This window comes from Genypterus blacodes, unplaced genomic scaffold (assembly GCF_046128005.1).
Source record: "Genypterus blacodes isolate CSIRO-AG114 ecotype Tasmania unplaced genomic scaffold, CSIRO-AGI_Gbla_v1 ptg000277l_1, whole genome shotgun sequence".
NCBI classification, from domain to species: domain Eukaryota; kingdom Metazoa; phylum Chordata; class Actinopteri; order Ophidiiformes; family Ophidiidae; genus Genypterus; species Genypterus blacodes.
The window spans coordinates 140155-155625 of NW_027467068.1; the positions used below are offsets into that span (position 1 = coordinate 140155).

The 15471-nt window shown below is 52.3% G+C and overlaps 3 protein-coding genes across 3 annotated transcripts in view; all 3 read left to right on the forward strand.

Moving 5' to 3' along the window:
- Positions 1-528: 528 nt before the first annotated feature.
- rsl1d1 (ribosomal L1 domain containing 1) lies at positions 529-3048 on the forward strand. The gene is made up of 9 exons (XM_076171987.1): positions 529-613; positions 881-1017; positions 1151-1289; positions 1372-1520; positions 1613-1714; positions 1846-1939; positions 2066-2197; positions 2295-2447; positions 2548-3048. Exons 1-9 carry the CDS (start codon positions 575-577, stop codon positions 2731-2733), a joined length of 1131 nt encoding a protein of 376 aa, XP_076028102.1. The 5' UTR covers positions 529-574; the 3' UTR covers positions 2734-3048.
- Positions 3049-4128: 1080 nt separating this feature from the next.
- On the forward strand, positions 4129-4824 carry LOC143017244 (transmembrane protein 238-like). The gene has a single exon (XM_076171977.1). It carries the CDS (start codon positions 4290-4292, stop codon positions 4785-4787), a length of 498 nt encoding a protein of 165 aa, XP_076028092.1. The 5' UTR covers positions 4129-4289; the 3' UTR covers positions 4788-4824.
- A 1060-nt stretch (positions 4825-5884) lies between these two features.
- The window catches only part of snx29 (sorting nexin 29), a 62674-nt gene continuing 53087 nt past the window's right edge, over positions 5885-15471 (forward strand). The window contains exons 1-13 of the mRNA XM_076171983.1: positions 5885-6343; positions 7317-7384; positions 7714-7766; positions 7992-8116; positions 9093-9273; positions 9368-9438; positions 9531-9812; positions 10353-10803; positions 10900-11012; positions 11359-11464; positions 11605-11687; positions 14629-14692; positions 15120-15248. Of these exons, the coding sequence (XP_076028098.1) occupies positions 6337-6343; positions 7317-7384; positions 7714-7766; positions 7992-8116; positions 9093-9273; positions 9368-9438; positions 9531-9812; positions 10353-10803; positions 10900-11012; positions 11359-11464; positions 11605-11687; positions 14629-14692; positions 15120-15248 (1733 nt within the window). The 5' untranslated portion in view covers positions 5885-6336. The remainder of the gene's footprint in view (positions 6344-7316; positions 7385-7713; positions 7767-7991; positions 8117-9092; positions 9274-9367; positions 9439-9530; positions 9813-10352; positions 10804-10899; positions 11013-11358; positions 11465-11604; positions 11688-14628; positions 14693-15119; positions 15249-15471) is intronic.

Consider the following 15471-nt stretch of genomic DNA (forward strand, 5'->3'; position numbering starts at 1 on the left):
AGAAGCTTCCTTAACTTTGTTCCACTAACTATAATAGCTTAAATAAGACTATATAAGACATTGAGCTCCTGATGTGTTTACACTTCAGATTCTGTGCATTTAGATTTTACTTTGATATAAAATGAAATGTGAAATAGTTCAGATTATTCACATTAAATTAGAAAATATGGGAAAACATCCCATTTAGGGAAAGTTAGTATTAGTTTATAAACGGTGGATTTAAGATAAATTAAAAAAAGGGTAAAAATCAATAATATAGAATGTTTTAAATTATAAAGATATAATTCAAAGGGAAAAGGGATGATGCTTTTTTTTTTTAATGGATATATTGGTGTGAAAATTAAACAATGATAACTGAAATGAAGTTTGTCTTTGTTCTTGCCGCTGCTCAAACTGCCAGATCTTCTTTTTAACGTATAAATGTAACTCTGCTTATTAAAGGTCTCACACGCACCTCTGCTTGTGTGTACGTGTGTGATTTCACAGTTTAAATAAAGTTTTGCGGTTTGAATCCCACACGTAGGGTCACCGGTCTGCGCATGCGCGAGTGCAGTAAACACGTGAAGCACTCAGCATGGCGGAGAAACAGGAGATCGCGTTGGACACAAATCAGGTAATAATTGCGTCTTTACGACGGCATGTGAAGCTCTATAGATGAAATATGAATTAAAAGTCCCTCTGAAGCGTTTATGATCAATATTAGTAAGAATCGAAACGTTATCAAGCTTATTTCGGTCAGTTAGCGTATTGGCTAATGCTAATATGCGGTGTGAGTCTCTGGACAGCAATGTTCCGTTTGTCCTTCGTCTCTGGACAGCAATGTTCCGTTTGTCCTTCTCTGATGTTTATCTTGTCTTGTGTTACTCTTTGTGTGTATCAGGTGAAGAAGGCCGTCCAGGCTCTTCAGGCTTTCCTCAAGTCCAAGCCCTCAGACTCGGTGCTGCTGGACGAGACGCAGCACATCAGCCTCCTGTTCACCCTGTGGAAGATCCCCAAAGGGCCGCAGACCATCCGCATGTGAGTTCACACACACACCAACCACACACACACACACACACACACACACACACACACACACACACACACACACACACACACACACACAGCCTGGTTCCTATCCTCACGCTGTCCCCTCCTGTCCCGTCCTCAGTCCTCTCCCTCATGGCCAGCGGACGGACACGGAGGACATCTGCCTCTTCACCAAGGATGAGCCCAACATGAGCCCAGAGCAGACCCAGAGGTTCTACAAGAAGCTGCTGCTGGAGAAGGGCATCACTAACGTCACAGAGGTACCAGAGGGCCGAGGAGACTCTGACCTCACGGGACACATGTGGGGTCCAGGGGTCTGACGTGTGTGTGTGTGTGTCCCAGGTCATCCCCTACAAGCTGCTGAAGACAGAGTATAAGCCGTACGAAGCAAAGCGCCGCCTGCTAGGTAACTTCAGCATGTTCCTGTCAGACGACCGCATCCGCCGCCTGCTGCCGTCTCACATCGGGAAACACTTCTACGAGAGGAAGAAGTGAGAGCTGCTGATCAATCATCCACGCGTGTGTATCACAGAACAGGATCTGTGTGTGCATGTAAACACACTGATGCTCGGTTGTGTTGCAGGGAGCCTCTGAGTGTGAACCTGCAGAGCAAACAGCTGGCCAGAGACATCCAGAGGGTCGTCCAGGGAACCAGCATGAAGGTCACCAACAAGGGCTGCTGCTGGTGAGCCCACGCCACAATCACTGAAGAAGAAATGACCTGCAGCTCTTAGTGTGACGTTTGATGGCACAGTAGACTCCGCCCCTTCTCAGCCTCGTGTCTTCTCTCTCTCTCCCTCGCTCTCTCTCTCAAAGCATGGCTCGTGTCGCCCACTCCAGCATGACCGCCGACGAGGTGACGGAGAACATCGAGGCCACCGTCAAAAGCGTGGTGGCCAAAATGCGAATGGTGAGACCCAGCAGCCCGTAGGACCTGTCGATCCAGCGTGCGTGCGTGCGTGCGTCAAGCGTGCGTGCGTGCGTGCGTGTGTGTGTGCTTAATGAGTCAAGCTGACCCCTGTGTGTTTGCCTGCAGAAAGGCCCGGTGATCAAGCTCATCCATGTAAAGAGCCAAAGGTCGGTGGCTCTGCCCATCTACACCTCAGACCTGAGCCACTACACCGTGCTGCAGGAGGCGGCCAAGAGCGCCAAGATCGCCAGACAGAAGGTGAGGAAGAGCGTAAAGGAAGAGTGCGAGGAAGACTGCTCTGTGACCAAGACAAAGAATAACACTGAAACATGACGTGTTTGTTTATTTGTTTCAGCGCCAAGGAGCCAAGAAGCCGAAGAAAGAAGGAGAGGAAGGGAAGGAGACAGGAGAGGCTGCAGAGGGGAAGAAGGAGGAGAAGAAAGGGGAGGATGAAGAGATCCCAAAGCTGGTTCCCATAGCAACGCCGAGCAAAAAGCCTACATTGCAGGTTTGTACCGCTCACAGCCACTTGAGTGAAGTCTGGGTGAAGTTATTAGTTTGTTGTGATTTCAGGGTTTGATCTGTTTGATCTGTTTGTCGCTCTGTAGAAACCCAACAACAAGAACAAGAATAAGAACAAGAAGAAGAAGAAGAAGCAGCAGCTGGAACAAGCTCCCAAACCTGCAGGAGGGAAGCCAGCAGGGAAAGCAGGGGGAGTCGGCAAACAGAAAAGGAAGGTCGGGAAGAAGACGGACGCTCCCAAGCAGAAGAGGAAAGTGCCACGAGTCAAATGATGATGATGATGATGATGGACACCAAACCCTGGACTCTCTTCTCTCTGTCTTTTCTGTGTGAATGGAGGCAGATTATCATAAAACATCTGGAATGATCTCATCTGCTTTGTTCTGTAAGAAACTAAACTGAGGATTCAGCTTCAATAATCAATCTTCCTCCTGATGTGTTTCCATAATTGTTCTAAGTTCTTTGGCAGATGTGTGATGTAAGCAAACGTGCTGAGGTGTTGGAGGCTGATAAAGTTTATATATTAACCCTTTAAAGGATGAAAATGTGCCACCAGTTTCATTAAAAAAACAACCTGAAATCAACAATTGGACATTGAAACTTTTTTAAACCAATTTTGTGACAAGTCAAAGGTCAAAGTCACATATACAGAGGTCTGTCTGTCTCTGTCTGTCTGTCTGTCTGTGTGTTTGTCATCTCAGGTGACTGGTCTGTTGTCTGTGGAATTAACCTGAGCTGCAGCTGCTGCCTGAACACACTAACACACCGCAGGCAGACGCAGCACGCCCACACACTCCACACGCTTCATCTCTCACATGTAACTCGTACATATCAGTGTTAGTAAGGGTGTGTAGGTGCCATGGTGACGGGGCAGTCGCTCTGAGCAGCCGGTCAGTGAGTGAAGCTGCAGACAGGTGGGCCGGCCTGCTCCTCCATTCAGCCGTGCAGTCCAGCGCCTGTGTGGGCGTGCTGGGCCGTCTGGAATTACAGGGGGAAACAAAGAGAGCCAGCTCATAAGAGACGCATCACACACAGGCTTCAGAGAGGATAGAGCTCGTACGGCCAGGTGACTGCTCCAGGTGACTCTGCTCTAGGTGAATCTGCTCCAGGTGACTCTGCTCTAGGTGACTCCGCTCCAGGTGACTTCGCTCCAGGTGACTCCGCTGCTCCCTGATGTTGACCTCAGATGCAGACATGGAGGTGAGTGCAGACGCTGCCTCTGCGTGTCAGAGCCTCTGTTCAGACGCTCACTCAGACCCCGCCGTGACCCCCAGCTGGGCCTACCTGCACAAGCCCATCATCGCCATGGTGATGGGAGCCCTGATGTTCGGCGTGGGCGCAGTCCTCCTCCTGCTCCTCAGGTCGCCGGGCGCGGCCCAGGCGACCCGCTCGGTGGCCTCGGCCTGCCTGTCTGTGGGCCTGATGTTTGTGGTGCTGGGGCTGGTGTGGATCCCTGTCCTGAAGGAGAAGCTGAGGAGGAAACGATGCAGCTACGCCGCCTGAGGGAGACGTGGGACATAATGACATCACCAAGGAGGACAAGAGGGGCGAGCTGGACATGTTTGATCTGATCTCACACACATCCTTTCTCTCCGGGACGATGAGGCCGTTCTCTTTTAAATCACGCGCTGCTTGGTTTCCTGATAACTGAGTTCATTGTACTTTGATCAGCGTCACTGCAGGTTGAGCCTCACAGTTGCCGTGCTGCAGCTGCATACGCTGTGGAGACGTGACAATAGCAGGACGGTCAGTGGAAGCTTTCCCACGCTGGGACTACCGACACCTGGATCAGACACCATTTGGGATTTGGAGGAGCCGCGTTGCCGCCATGTCCACATCCATCCAGGTGGAGCCGCTCACCGAGAGGACGTACAGCGGGGTCGGACGCTGCAAGTGCTCCTTCTGGTTCGCAGTGGCCCACGACATCCTGGGGGTGCTGATCATGATGGTGGGGGCGTTTGGAGGGCTGGCCGTCCACGACTTGTTCATCTACGGCGGGGCCATCGTCATCTTCTTCAGCCTGATCTGGTGGGTCTTCTGGTACTCGGGGAACATCGACGTGCCGCCCGAGGAGCTGGAGGACGACGTGGGCCTGACCAAGCTGAGGAGGCACGGGCTGACCCGGGTGGTGAGGAGGATGTCCGACCGGCTCTCCAGCGGGATCAGGACCTCCTTCAGGAGGAACGGCAGGTCAGGCAGAGAGGGAAACGTCAAACCTCCGCACTCGGGCCAGCAGACGAGCACGGAGGTGTCACTGTCCACCATCTACAACACCACATTCACCTCTTCATCTAAGGAAGGCATGAGAGAGACGCTGGCAATCTGAACTCAACCACAAAGACACAAAAGACACAAAAGACACACAGAATCTTCATGTTCTTTATTCTGCAGGCGATCGGCATGCAAACCAACACTGGTAATGATTAACGGGCACTCTTATCTCTTATCTAACAGATAAGATGTCAACTTTGCACTGATTTCAATCCACAGCTTCCTCGTGCATCATTGTTTTGTTATCATTGATGTTTGAAAAGAAGAGAGAGAGTTAAAGGAATCAAAATGTTCTTCAGTAGAGCTCTTTAAAGCTCCGCAGGCTTCACATGTGCTTCATGTTCTAATTCCTGGACCTCAATTGAATGTCCCTTTGTGACATAAAGGTGTGAATAGTTTGTATTTATTGTTGAATAAAATGTAAACACGAGTATCGCCGCCTTGCTCCTACTTTAAATTCATTTATTCATTCAAGCTGGGACACAAAATGACACAAAACTTTCAATTCTAATCTGTTCAACATCTCCTCAGAAAGTGTTTTCCCTTTGACCTTTGACCCTGGACCTTTTCTTCATGTATTTCTGTCCTGTAGTAACTTCTGGGTGCCTTCTCATAGGTTTTGAGGTTTGAGTGATTCTGAGAGAATGTTCAGTAGCTGTTATTGGCGTGTGTGTGTGTGTGTGTGTGTGTGTGCAGTGTATTCAATCCTGCCCCTGTAAACTAGCAGTATGCCTGTGTAACTTACATAAGCACCATGTATACTATGTGTGCTGTAAATCCATGCAGAAAGCAGAACCTGAGTGTGAGATTAGATTAGATTAGACAGAAGGTCAGACAGGTTCCTCTTCATATCTGAGTGCGGCTGAAGCCATCAGGTTATCTGATTCAGACAGATCAGTGTCGGCCTTCCTGCAGCCTCTTAGTGTGAATTAGATCAGACACAGGAAACACAGGGAAGACCTACACACACTGCAGCCTTCTCCTCTAATGTGAAGACAAACACACTCAGATGGATCCTAGTAAATCTTATTGTTGACAAATTGACAAACAAAGCACAAATTCAGCACATAATCAATTTAAAATGTGAGGAAGTCGCCATGTAAAACAGGAAATGTTCATCTAAATGTTCTGGTAGGCGCAGAGCCGTCACGTTGATCCAGAAACTACAGCTCCCATGGTGCTTTGCGCGTCATATGACAGCGGAGTGTTTGGTCATGTGACCTCCCCTCGGCTCTCTCCAGACTTGTTCCGTGTTCTTTCCGCTCTGTCCCAGGCTCCTGACGGACCGCAGACTCGTTCAACCGACACGCGGCGCTTCTCCCCGGGCTTGCAGCCTCCATGGCTCTCGCTCTCCGCTCCGGCCGGTGTCCCGCTCATTTCTCCCGCCTGTCAGCCTCCGTGGAGCCGCTGCATGCTCGCCTGTTGTAGACCCGGCAGGCCTCTCGGTTCGGTTGACGGTTCTCCGCGGGAGCATCAGTCCTCAGCCCGGGTGTGGGTGCTTCCAGCTCGGCTCCGGGCGGCAGCATGGCCCCGCGGGCTCGGTAGCTTCCTCCGCCGGTGCTGAGCTGCTAAACCTGCACATCACGACTACCGGAGACGCCAGCATGAACGGTGAGCTGAGTGAGTGTGTGTGTGTGTGTGTTTGTGTGTGTGTTTGTGTCCCAAATCAAGAGCGAGTTCACAGTCACAACTTATAAAGTTTCAGTTTCGAACCCTAAGCATGTCAAACTGTCTGTGTCATCAAGTGTGTGGTCAGCTGAGACACACACACACACACCCACACCCTACTGATGATCATTGATGATTCAGCACCTGAAGTACAATTATGTTTACACTCTGCAGTACTTTGTATATATTCACACACACACACACACACACACACACACACTGGCTGCACAAATCAGGCGAGAGTAAACTGTGTTTTGATAGTGTGTGTGGGTGTGTGTGTGTGTGTGTGGTAGGGTGGGGTCGTCTCTGTCTGGTGTGGTTATCTTTGTGTCTGATGCTCCACTGACTGCTGCTCTGTATCCACTGTTTAGGCGCCCTAGAGCAAGGCACTGAACCCTGAGCCAGTGTGGAGGAAGGAGTCGTTAGTAGTGTTGTTGTGTTTATTGTGATTGTCATCAGTTTAATACAAAAGAAGTCTTTAGTGAAGTTGAGTTCTATCCTCACTTAAAGCTCATCCAGATGTAAACACCTGCTCGTCCCTGAATGTATCCAACCAGCCTGAGTCTCTGTCCTGACTGTTTCTGTGTCTTCAGCTCAGCTTCATTTCCTTTTCCTGTTAACCATGAATAATTAATGGAGACACGAGCAGCGACTCATCTCTGCCTGAGTGTCGCCTGCTTACGTCCATGAACGGGATGACGTCATCATCTTCAGGTCTGAGCAGTCTGGAGATAAACAGGATGTGGCGTTCACTTCCCAGATCTGGAGTCTGTAGAATCCATGATCCCGTGTTAAAGCCTCTAAGAGCTCCTCTGCATGATGTCATAAGTGTCATTAGATACAATTCTGTTCCCCTCTGACCTTTGACCCTCTCTGTGGCTCATTGAAGCTGATCTGTTTCCTCTCCCCTGTGCAGGCATGCAGCAGCAGAGCGACACAAAGAGGCAGCACCTCCTGGAGAGGCTGCTGGACGCCGTCAAACAGGTGAGCGCCCGACCCGACCCGACCCGACCGGACTGAACCATGTCAGACACTTTTTAGAGCTCAAACTCTCTAAGATCCAGTCAGGGCGAAGCTTGAAAACAGCAGTCGGTCTGAAATCCTCTTAGTTCTCCATCTTCTCTCTTTATCTTTATCTTATGGTGGTCAGGACTCCAGCCGGGTCACGTGATTGGCTGCTGCGTGTGTGAATACAAACACATGACCCCCTCCTCTCACACTGTAACGCCTGATTAGATCTTAAGTGTGTTCTGAGCGCAGCAGGATAACTCCTCCATCTTTCTCCTCCATCTTTCTCCTCCGTATCCTTCCAGTGCCAAATCCGCTTTGGAGGGAGGAAGGAGATCGCCACCGACTCAGACAGCAGGTAAGAAGTCACGGCACGCACACACACACACACGTCTGGTCTTCCTGTGTTGCCCCTGGTTACTTGTACCTGCTGATTGTTTGTGTTGTAATCTCAGTAAGGTGAAGCGTCTCTCTCACATGTCTGATCTCGTCCATACCACCTACTTTCACACATTCCACGTTATTTGAATGAAGATGTGAGCTCCCTCCTTCTCCTCCTCCTCCTCCTTCTTCTCCTCTGCAGGGTGATCTGTCTGTGCGCCCAGTTTGAGGCGGTGCTGCAGCACGGCCTGAGGAAGAGCAGAGGTCTGGCCCTCACCGCCGCCGCCCTCAAGCAGGCCGCCGGCTTCAGCAGCAAGGCCGAAGCAGGTACGGTGCTCAGCCCAGCGAGGGAGCGAGGGAGGGAGGGAGGGAGTGGGGGAGGGAGCGAGGGCGAGGGCGTCTGCTGAGTGGGCAGACACACGGCGCTGCACTCCAAAACCCCCAGGCCGCCATTCTGAGAGTTTGAGTCAGGCACAGGAAGGCTGATTAGAAGAGAGAGGCCATGTTAGTGTGACAGATTTAAATGTTAGCCTGATGGTGGCGCTGTACCTTCTTAAGTTTCATCATTGAGAGTCATAATTGGAGGACTTCTCGGCCTCAGACGCGATGCCAGTTGACGTGATGTGATGACGTTGTGGGCGTCGGCCTCCCGCGGATCAAACTGCATATTTGAGCTATAAAACCTGGAACTCGTCTGCGTTTCAATCGTCCTCATCGGATTGAGTCTGAGTCTAAACCACCGGGAGGGAAACAGTTAGAGACACCTGACACACACACACACACACACACACACACACACACAGCCTGGGGAGGGAGCAGATGGTGGCACACACTTAGACGTGCCTCCTGCTTCCCTGTTTCACTTCTGTTTGTCTGTAAGCGTCCGTCTCTCTGTCACACAGCAGAGGAGGCCAGAGCTTGAGAACCTTTATTTTAATGTTCAAAGCTGGAGCAGGAGTGTGTGACCTCTGACCTCATCCTCGCTCACACGCCTGTATGTCAGTCAGTCACAGTGGAGCTTCATTTTAAACACAGAAATATGCTCCACTTTTTATTTTAGTCACTAAAACTTTATTTGAAGCTCGTATGCTAATTTTATGACGGATGGCAGAGGAGGAAGAGTGTGACATCGTCTTCACCTCATAAACTTTACTTCCCCGGGGAATAACAGAATCAATCACTCTCTTCTCCTCTCCTCTCTCCTGTTTTCCTCTCCTCTCCTCCTCTCTCTCCTCTCTCTCCTCTCCTCTCCTCTCCTCTCCTCTCCTCTCTCTCCTCTCCCCTCCTCTCTCCTCTCCTCCAGACTTGACCTTCTGGTTCTACGTGAAGGAGCACCTGAATCGTCACGAGCTGCAGCGCTTCTACTCTCTGCGTCACATCTCGTCTGAGCTGGGTCGCGGTCGTGCTTGGCTGCGCTGCGCTCTGAACGAACACTCGCTGGAACGCTCGCTCCACTCGCTGCTGGCCGACCGGCCGCGCCTGAGGTCAGGACGCCATCTTCACACACACACACACACGCACACAAACCACAGAGGCTCTTTACGGCTGCGTGTTGTTAACAGATTGTGTGTTTCCCAGCACTTACTATGAAGACTGGGCCTTCATCCTGGACGAGGAGCGAGCCAGCATGCTGCCCACCATGGCTGCAGGTCAGTGTGAGGAGGAGGAGGAGGAGGAGGATGATGATGATAGATCAGTTTAGAACCATAAAGCTTCACACTGCTCCTCTGCTCCTCTGCAGGCCTGAACTCCATCCTGTTTGCCATCAATATCGACAACACCGACCTGAACGGCGGAGGAGGAGGGAGCGGCGTAGGAGGAGGAGGAGGAGGAGGCTCGGCCGTGTCCAACCTGCTGAAGGAGTCCACTCAGGGCATCGGCAGCCTGTGGAAGGAGTCCACTCAGGGAGTCAGCAGCCTCCTCAGGGAGATCAGCACCGCCACCGCCGCCGTGCCGGGCTTCAGCCCCCGGGCGGACGGAGCGTCGGACCCTCTGCCCGTCCTGCCGCGCAGCACCTCAGCCGGTGAGATCAAGGTCGCAGCTCAGTGGCGCTTCTATCTGCTGCATCATCATCATCATCATCATCATCATCAGGTGGTGGTGATGATGATGCAGCAAAAACAGCAGCGCTTCAGTTTTTGATACAACAGGAAACCAGGTGAAGCTAGTCAGTCTGTGGCGCCGACCTCCTTCGTCCCTCCTCTCCTCCTCGCTCAAACACTTTTTTGTTTGCGTGGCGGCGGTGAAACTTTTTCCTCAGGAAATGAGTGCAAATGAAATCCTCTGAGCTGCTGAGCAAAGTGCTGAAGGTGAGACGCTGCGTCGTGAATCGTCTCGCTCAGGCTCAGCCGCTGCAGAATGAGCGGAATCACAGCAGTTTAGAGGATGAAGAGCCAATTAAAGCTGCACTCTGAAGGCTTACACAGAATAAATGGCCGACGCCGGCGCTACGTTTTTACGACGGATGTCGGTTTGGAGGTTATAGGAGAACGTCTGAATACGTTTACGTCTCGTTCTATTCAAGGTGAGAGAAACTTAAGTGTGACTGCTTTGTCCCGCTCAGACTCAGGGCTGAGGAAGGAGCGGCGGAGGAAGAAGAAGGTCACCAACATCATCTCCTTCGACGACCTGGACGGCGGCGGAGGCGAGGATGAGGAGGAAGCGGAGGACGACGCCAACAAGACGGGCGGCATGAGGAAGAGCCACACCGCTCCGCCGCAGGGCAGCGTGGAGGAAGGCCCGGACCCCCTGGACCCCCCGGAGCCTCTGGTGCCGTCCTTCCCCGAGTCGCCCCCCGCCCACAACGGGCTGGCGGAGGCAGAGGTGGAGGCGGAGCCGAGCGTGGTGGGCTGGGTGGGGTCGCCTCGTCCCTGCCGCACGCCCGCAGCCGTAGCCACGCCTCCGCTCCCGGACAGGAAGAGCATCGACAACGAGGAAGAGGAGGAGGAGGAGGAGGAGGAGATGTACAAACCTCGAGCGCAAACGCAGGAAGAGGAGACCACCAGCTGTGATCAGTGAGTCACATGACCCAGTGGTAAAGTTTATGAGATTAGTAGAGGTCAGAGGTCAGGGGTCAGGTGTCGGGGGTAAAGTGGTTTGTCTGTCCTCAGGGTTTTGGTGGGCAGTCTGTCCAGCGTCTCCACCTGGAGCCCCCTGCAGGCCATGGCAGAGCGCAGCAGCCCCAACATCCTCATCCCCCTGAACCCTGCAGACCCTCAGCCAGGTGAGAGACGCCGCCACACACACACACACACACACACACACGCACACACACCACACGCACACACACACGCACAGGCCTCAGGCACAGATCGCAGCTTCCTCGTGTCGCACCTCCGACAACAACATGTCAACAAACAGTGAGATGCTCGTCTTCACAGAGGATGAAGAGGAGGAGGAGGAAGCTGTCATGTGTGCTCAGGTGTTGTTACAGTAAAGGAGGGGAAGTGTCAGGAAAGTGGTTTCTTTCATTCTGTCGCGCGTCAGAGCGGAGCGCCGACCGCAGGTTTGGTGGGCGGCGTCTCTCCCTTTGGGCCGCACCTTAACTTTCCCCTCCCTCTGTGCCTCAGCGAGCTCAGTGGAGGACGCCGCCTCCTTCCCTCATCACTGCGACGACGGGACCACGGGCTCCCTGGGAAACGGCGAGGGAACCGCCACGCCGCAGCTGCCGTACAGGTGGGTCTCACACACACACACACACACACACACACACACACACACACACACACACACACACACACACACACACACACACTGTACCTGTGCTGCAGCTTCATTTAGACACGTAATAAAATGAAATGTGGAATGTGTTTCAGTTTGGAGTCGGGTTCACCGGCTCAACCTGCTGCTCTATCAACCTCACTGCCAACAGCTGCTCTGCCAAAGTCCATGACAGAGGGTGAGTCTCTCTCTCTCTCTCTCTCTCTCTCTCTCTCTCTCTGTGTTCACGATGTTCTTGTTCTTGTTGTCAGACCTGTTCCGTGGTCCCTGGTTTGTGCCCTGTGAGTAAGAACATTTTCTGCTGACTCGTGTTTCCGTGTCACGGCGGCGTCCAACACAAACATCCACAAACCTGCCCTCCATCTTTTCTCCCTTTGCTCCTGTGACCTGAAGCTGAAGTTTCCTCTCAAACGAGTGAAGCAGCTGTGACTCCTCCTCGTCCCTCACACTTCAATCCTTTGTTTTGCTGCTGTGCTCTCAGTCGGTGAGGCTGTGTGTGTGGCAGGAGGAGAGGAGCTCTGTGCCTCTGCTGTGCCTGGAAGCATCCAGCAGGGGGCACTGTTGCTCCAGGGCTCTGCCAGCTTTCCCCCTGTCACACTCTGTTTGCTCCTGAGAGGAATCGGGAGAGAAGAGTGTGAAGGAAAGTCGGATAGTGTGAAGGCCCCACATTTACATCGGCAAATCAGGTTTCACATGTGGGCCAGAGCGTGTGTGTGTGGGTGTGTGTGTGTGTTTGACTGGCTTACAACCCTCACAGGCTTTGGCTCCGGCCTGGAGTGTGGTCGGTGTTCTGCTCGCTGCCCTGGAGCTAATCAGAGCTTAGACCCTCAGAGGCTCACACTGATGCTGTTTGATTCCTCTGTGTGTGTGTGTGTGTGTGTGTGTGTGTGTGTGTGTGTGTGTGTGTGTGTGTGTGTGTGTGTGTGTGTGTGTGTGTGTGTGTGTGTGTGTGTGTGTGTGTGTGTGTGTGTGTGTGTGTGTGTGTGTGTGTGTGTGTGTGTGTGTGTGTGTGTGTGTGTGTGTGTGTGTGTGTGTGTGTGAGAGGGAGAGGAACACAAAGGCCAGTCCAATCTATTAGCCCTTGGTCAGAGGAGGTCACATGGTCACAGGTAGAGGCAGGAAACAGAAACTAATCTTTAAGGGGCAGAGAGCGTCCGTCTGTCCAGAGACAGCCTCGTCCGCCCACGCGCCAGGAAACAAAAGAGCGCCAGAGTCCTTTTCCTTCATCCGACAGCAACCAGGCGGCCAGGAATCCATCAGGGCAGAATTCCGAGGCGGAGCTCCACGTCTCTGCGGGAGAGAAGCAGCCAAACCCAAACGCATTTTACACTCCGACACTGAGTAACGGAGGCGAGGGAGTTTGTGTTTCCTGCTCTCGCCGCTTACACGTGAACGTAACGGCTCGGCTGAGCTCAGGGAGAGATGCTGCAAGTCCTTCTGGGAAATATACTCAACCACAAATGATGATGAGACACAGATTGTTCCCATAAAAGTCCAAATATCTCACTTTAGTTTGTCCCTTTGCCCGCATTTCCCGGAAGTCTGAGCCTGATGAACATACTGAGCTCACAGATGGACGCTCTCTTCTTCTTCTTCCTCTTCCTCTTCTTCTTTAACGGCTCAAGCCTGGAAGGGTTTTTACATCGTCGGCATGTTTCGCCTTCAAGTGGGCTCATTCTGGCAGTCGGCATCGCGCGTAATACAGCCAGAGCGCCGTTGCTCAATCTGGAGCGTCCACACGGTTGAGGAGCGCTCTGTGGATTCAGCAGGAAAGCAAAAAGAACAAACAGAACTCAAAGTAGTGTGTTCTCGCCTCCTCCACGGTCTCTTTCTCTGGGCGAGGACAGTAACTACCCTCCCTGTCCTTACAGACGGCTCCTTTAAGTCACACACACACACATCCAGCTCACTTCCTCTGGGTCACAGGCGGCTGAAGGAGGCGTTTGTGTCCCGATGATGTCCTCACAGCTCACCTGCTGCGTCTGAATGGCGTCGCAGAGGTTTCACTTCCTCGGTGGGCAGGAAGAAGCGGGAATGAGCAAAAGAGCAACAAGAGCTCTGTGCCAGCTTCCGCCGGCGCATGAAGCCCAGCGGTGCGTTGATTGCACATTATGGGGTTTATAATTCACACGCCACCTCGATTACATGGCCCAAGCTCCCTGCTAATGCATCTATTATTGGAACACACACACACAGTCACACACTCGCTCTACCTGGATGGGAGCGCACGCGTGTGTGAGACCACAGGCATGTATGGCCTGGTCGTCTCTGTTGACGACCTAATGGCTCCTGGCTCTCCTGCTGGGAACGCGTGGTCGACCTAAAGGACACGCTTATTTCTGCCTCCTGATGTGGAGAAAGGAGCCAGTGATAAGAGTGTGTGTGTGTGTGTGTGTGTGTGTGCAGGAAAAACAGGAGAGTGTGAGTCGAGCCGTGTGGAGGTTTGGATCAAACTTAACCTTTTTCCAATCTTGATGAAGGTCCATATGGGAACACACACACACACACACTGATAATCTGTCCTTAATAACCCTGAGAGCAGATTCAGCAGTGTGTGTGTGTGTATGTGTGTGTGTGTGCTTTATTAGAAAGTTTAGAGTGCTGATCTCCTCCTGCTTCTGATTTAATTCCTTCCAAGGGTGTGAAAGCATTGAGCGCAGCATTTAACCCTCAAACCACCAAACCAGAGCCAACCCAGCGCTGTCGTGCAGCCTGAGGACGGCACGGCACACAGCACCGCAGATAATCCACAGATATGTAGCCTGGAGAACCTGCCAGTGTTTTGCTCTGTGTGTGTGTGTGTGTGTGTGTGTGTGTGTGTGTGTGTGTGTGTGTGTGTGTGTGTGTGTGTGTGTGTGTGTGTGTGTGTGTGTGTGTGTGTGTGTGTGTGTGTGTGTGTGTGTGTGTGTGTGTGTGTGTGTGTGTGTGTGTGTGTGTGTGTGTGTGTGTGTGTGAACGTCTCATAGTAACTGCAGAGTCGGCAGATCTTGCCCAGAGCAGCGTGCGGCTCTATATCACCTCTGTCTCCTCTGGCAGGCTCTCTGGAAACACGATGGTGTGAGTTTATACGTGTATTCGGTGTATTTGAAGTACTTATGTGTGTGTGTGTTCTCTTCCAGTGGAGCTGCGTCAGGCCATCGTCGCCATGATGAACAGGAAGGACGAGCTGGAGGAACAAAACACGTAAGTCCAGACAGACGATTCTTATCTGCTGCTCACAGGCCCCACACACACTCACACACACTCACACACACACATACACACACCAGATGAAGATATTGTTTGACCTCTCGGTGGAGATTGTGTCATCTTGTTTCCCTTTCGTCCCGCACGGCGTCGACTTTGGGTAGGAGACTCATTTAAAGTGTTTTGATGCAATAAAGCCACCTGAGGCTGCGCTTTACGCTGATTTCACACCTGCTCAGGGTCATTGAACACAACACAAGGAGCACAAACACACTTTTCATCTTCCTCTTTATACGCCTGTGTAATCTGCCTCTGCGTCTGGGAGCCGCTGGCGAGGGGCGGAGAAGGAGACGCCCTTGTTGACTTGACGTGTGTGTGTGTGTGTGTGTGTGTGTGTGTGTGTGTGTGTCCGTGTGTCCTCCAGGTCTCTGCGCGGCCTGCTGGACGGGGAGATGGAACACTCGGCCGGCCTGAGGCAGGAGACGGAGCTGCTGAGGAGGAAGCTGGCCGAGCTGGAGGAGCGACACACGGCCAAGGTCCAGGCGCTCGCCAGGTAACTCGCCGTGAAGCGTGCGGCGTGTTTATCGACGTGTTTAGCGACGTGTAGCGCCCGAGTAAACGTCACCGCGAGCCAGAAGGAAACTTAACTTGACGAGTCGATGATGAACTTTCTTCCAAACGCCTCGTCCAACTTTGGGTTTCTCCGTTTATCGCATTTCTTTGTCGCACTGCAGCGTTTACGTCAGCGCTCGCCTCAACGCTAACAAACCGGGGCC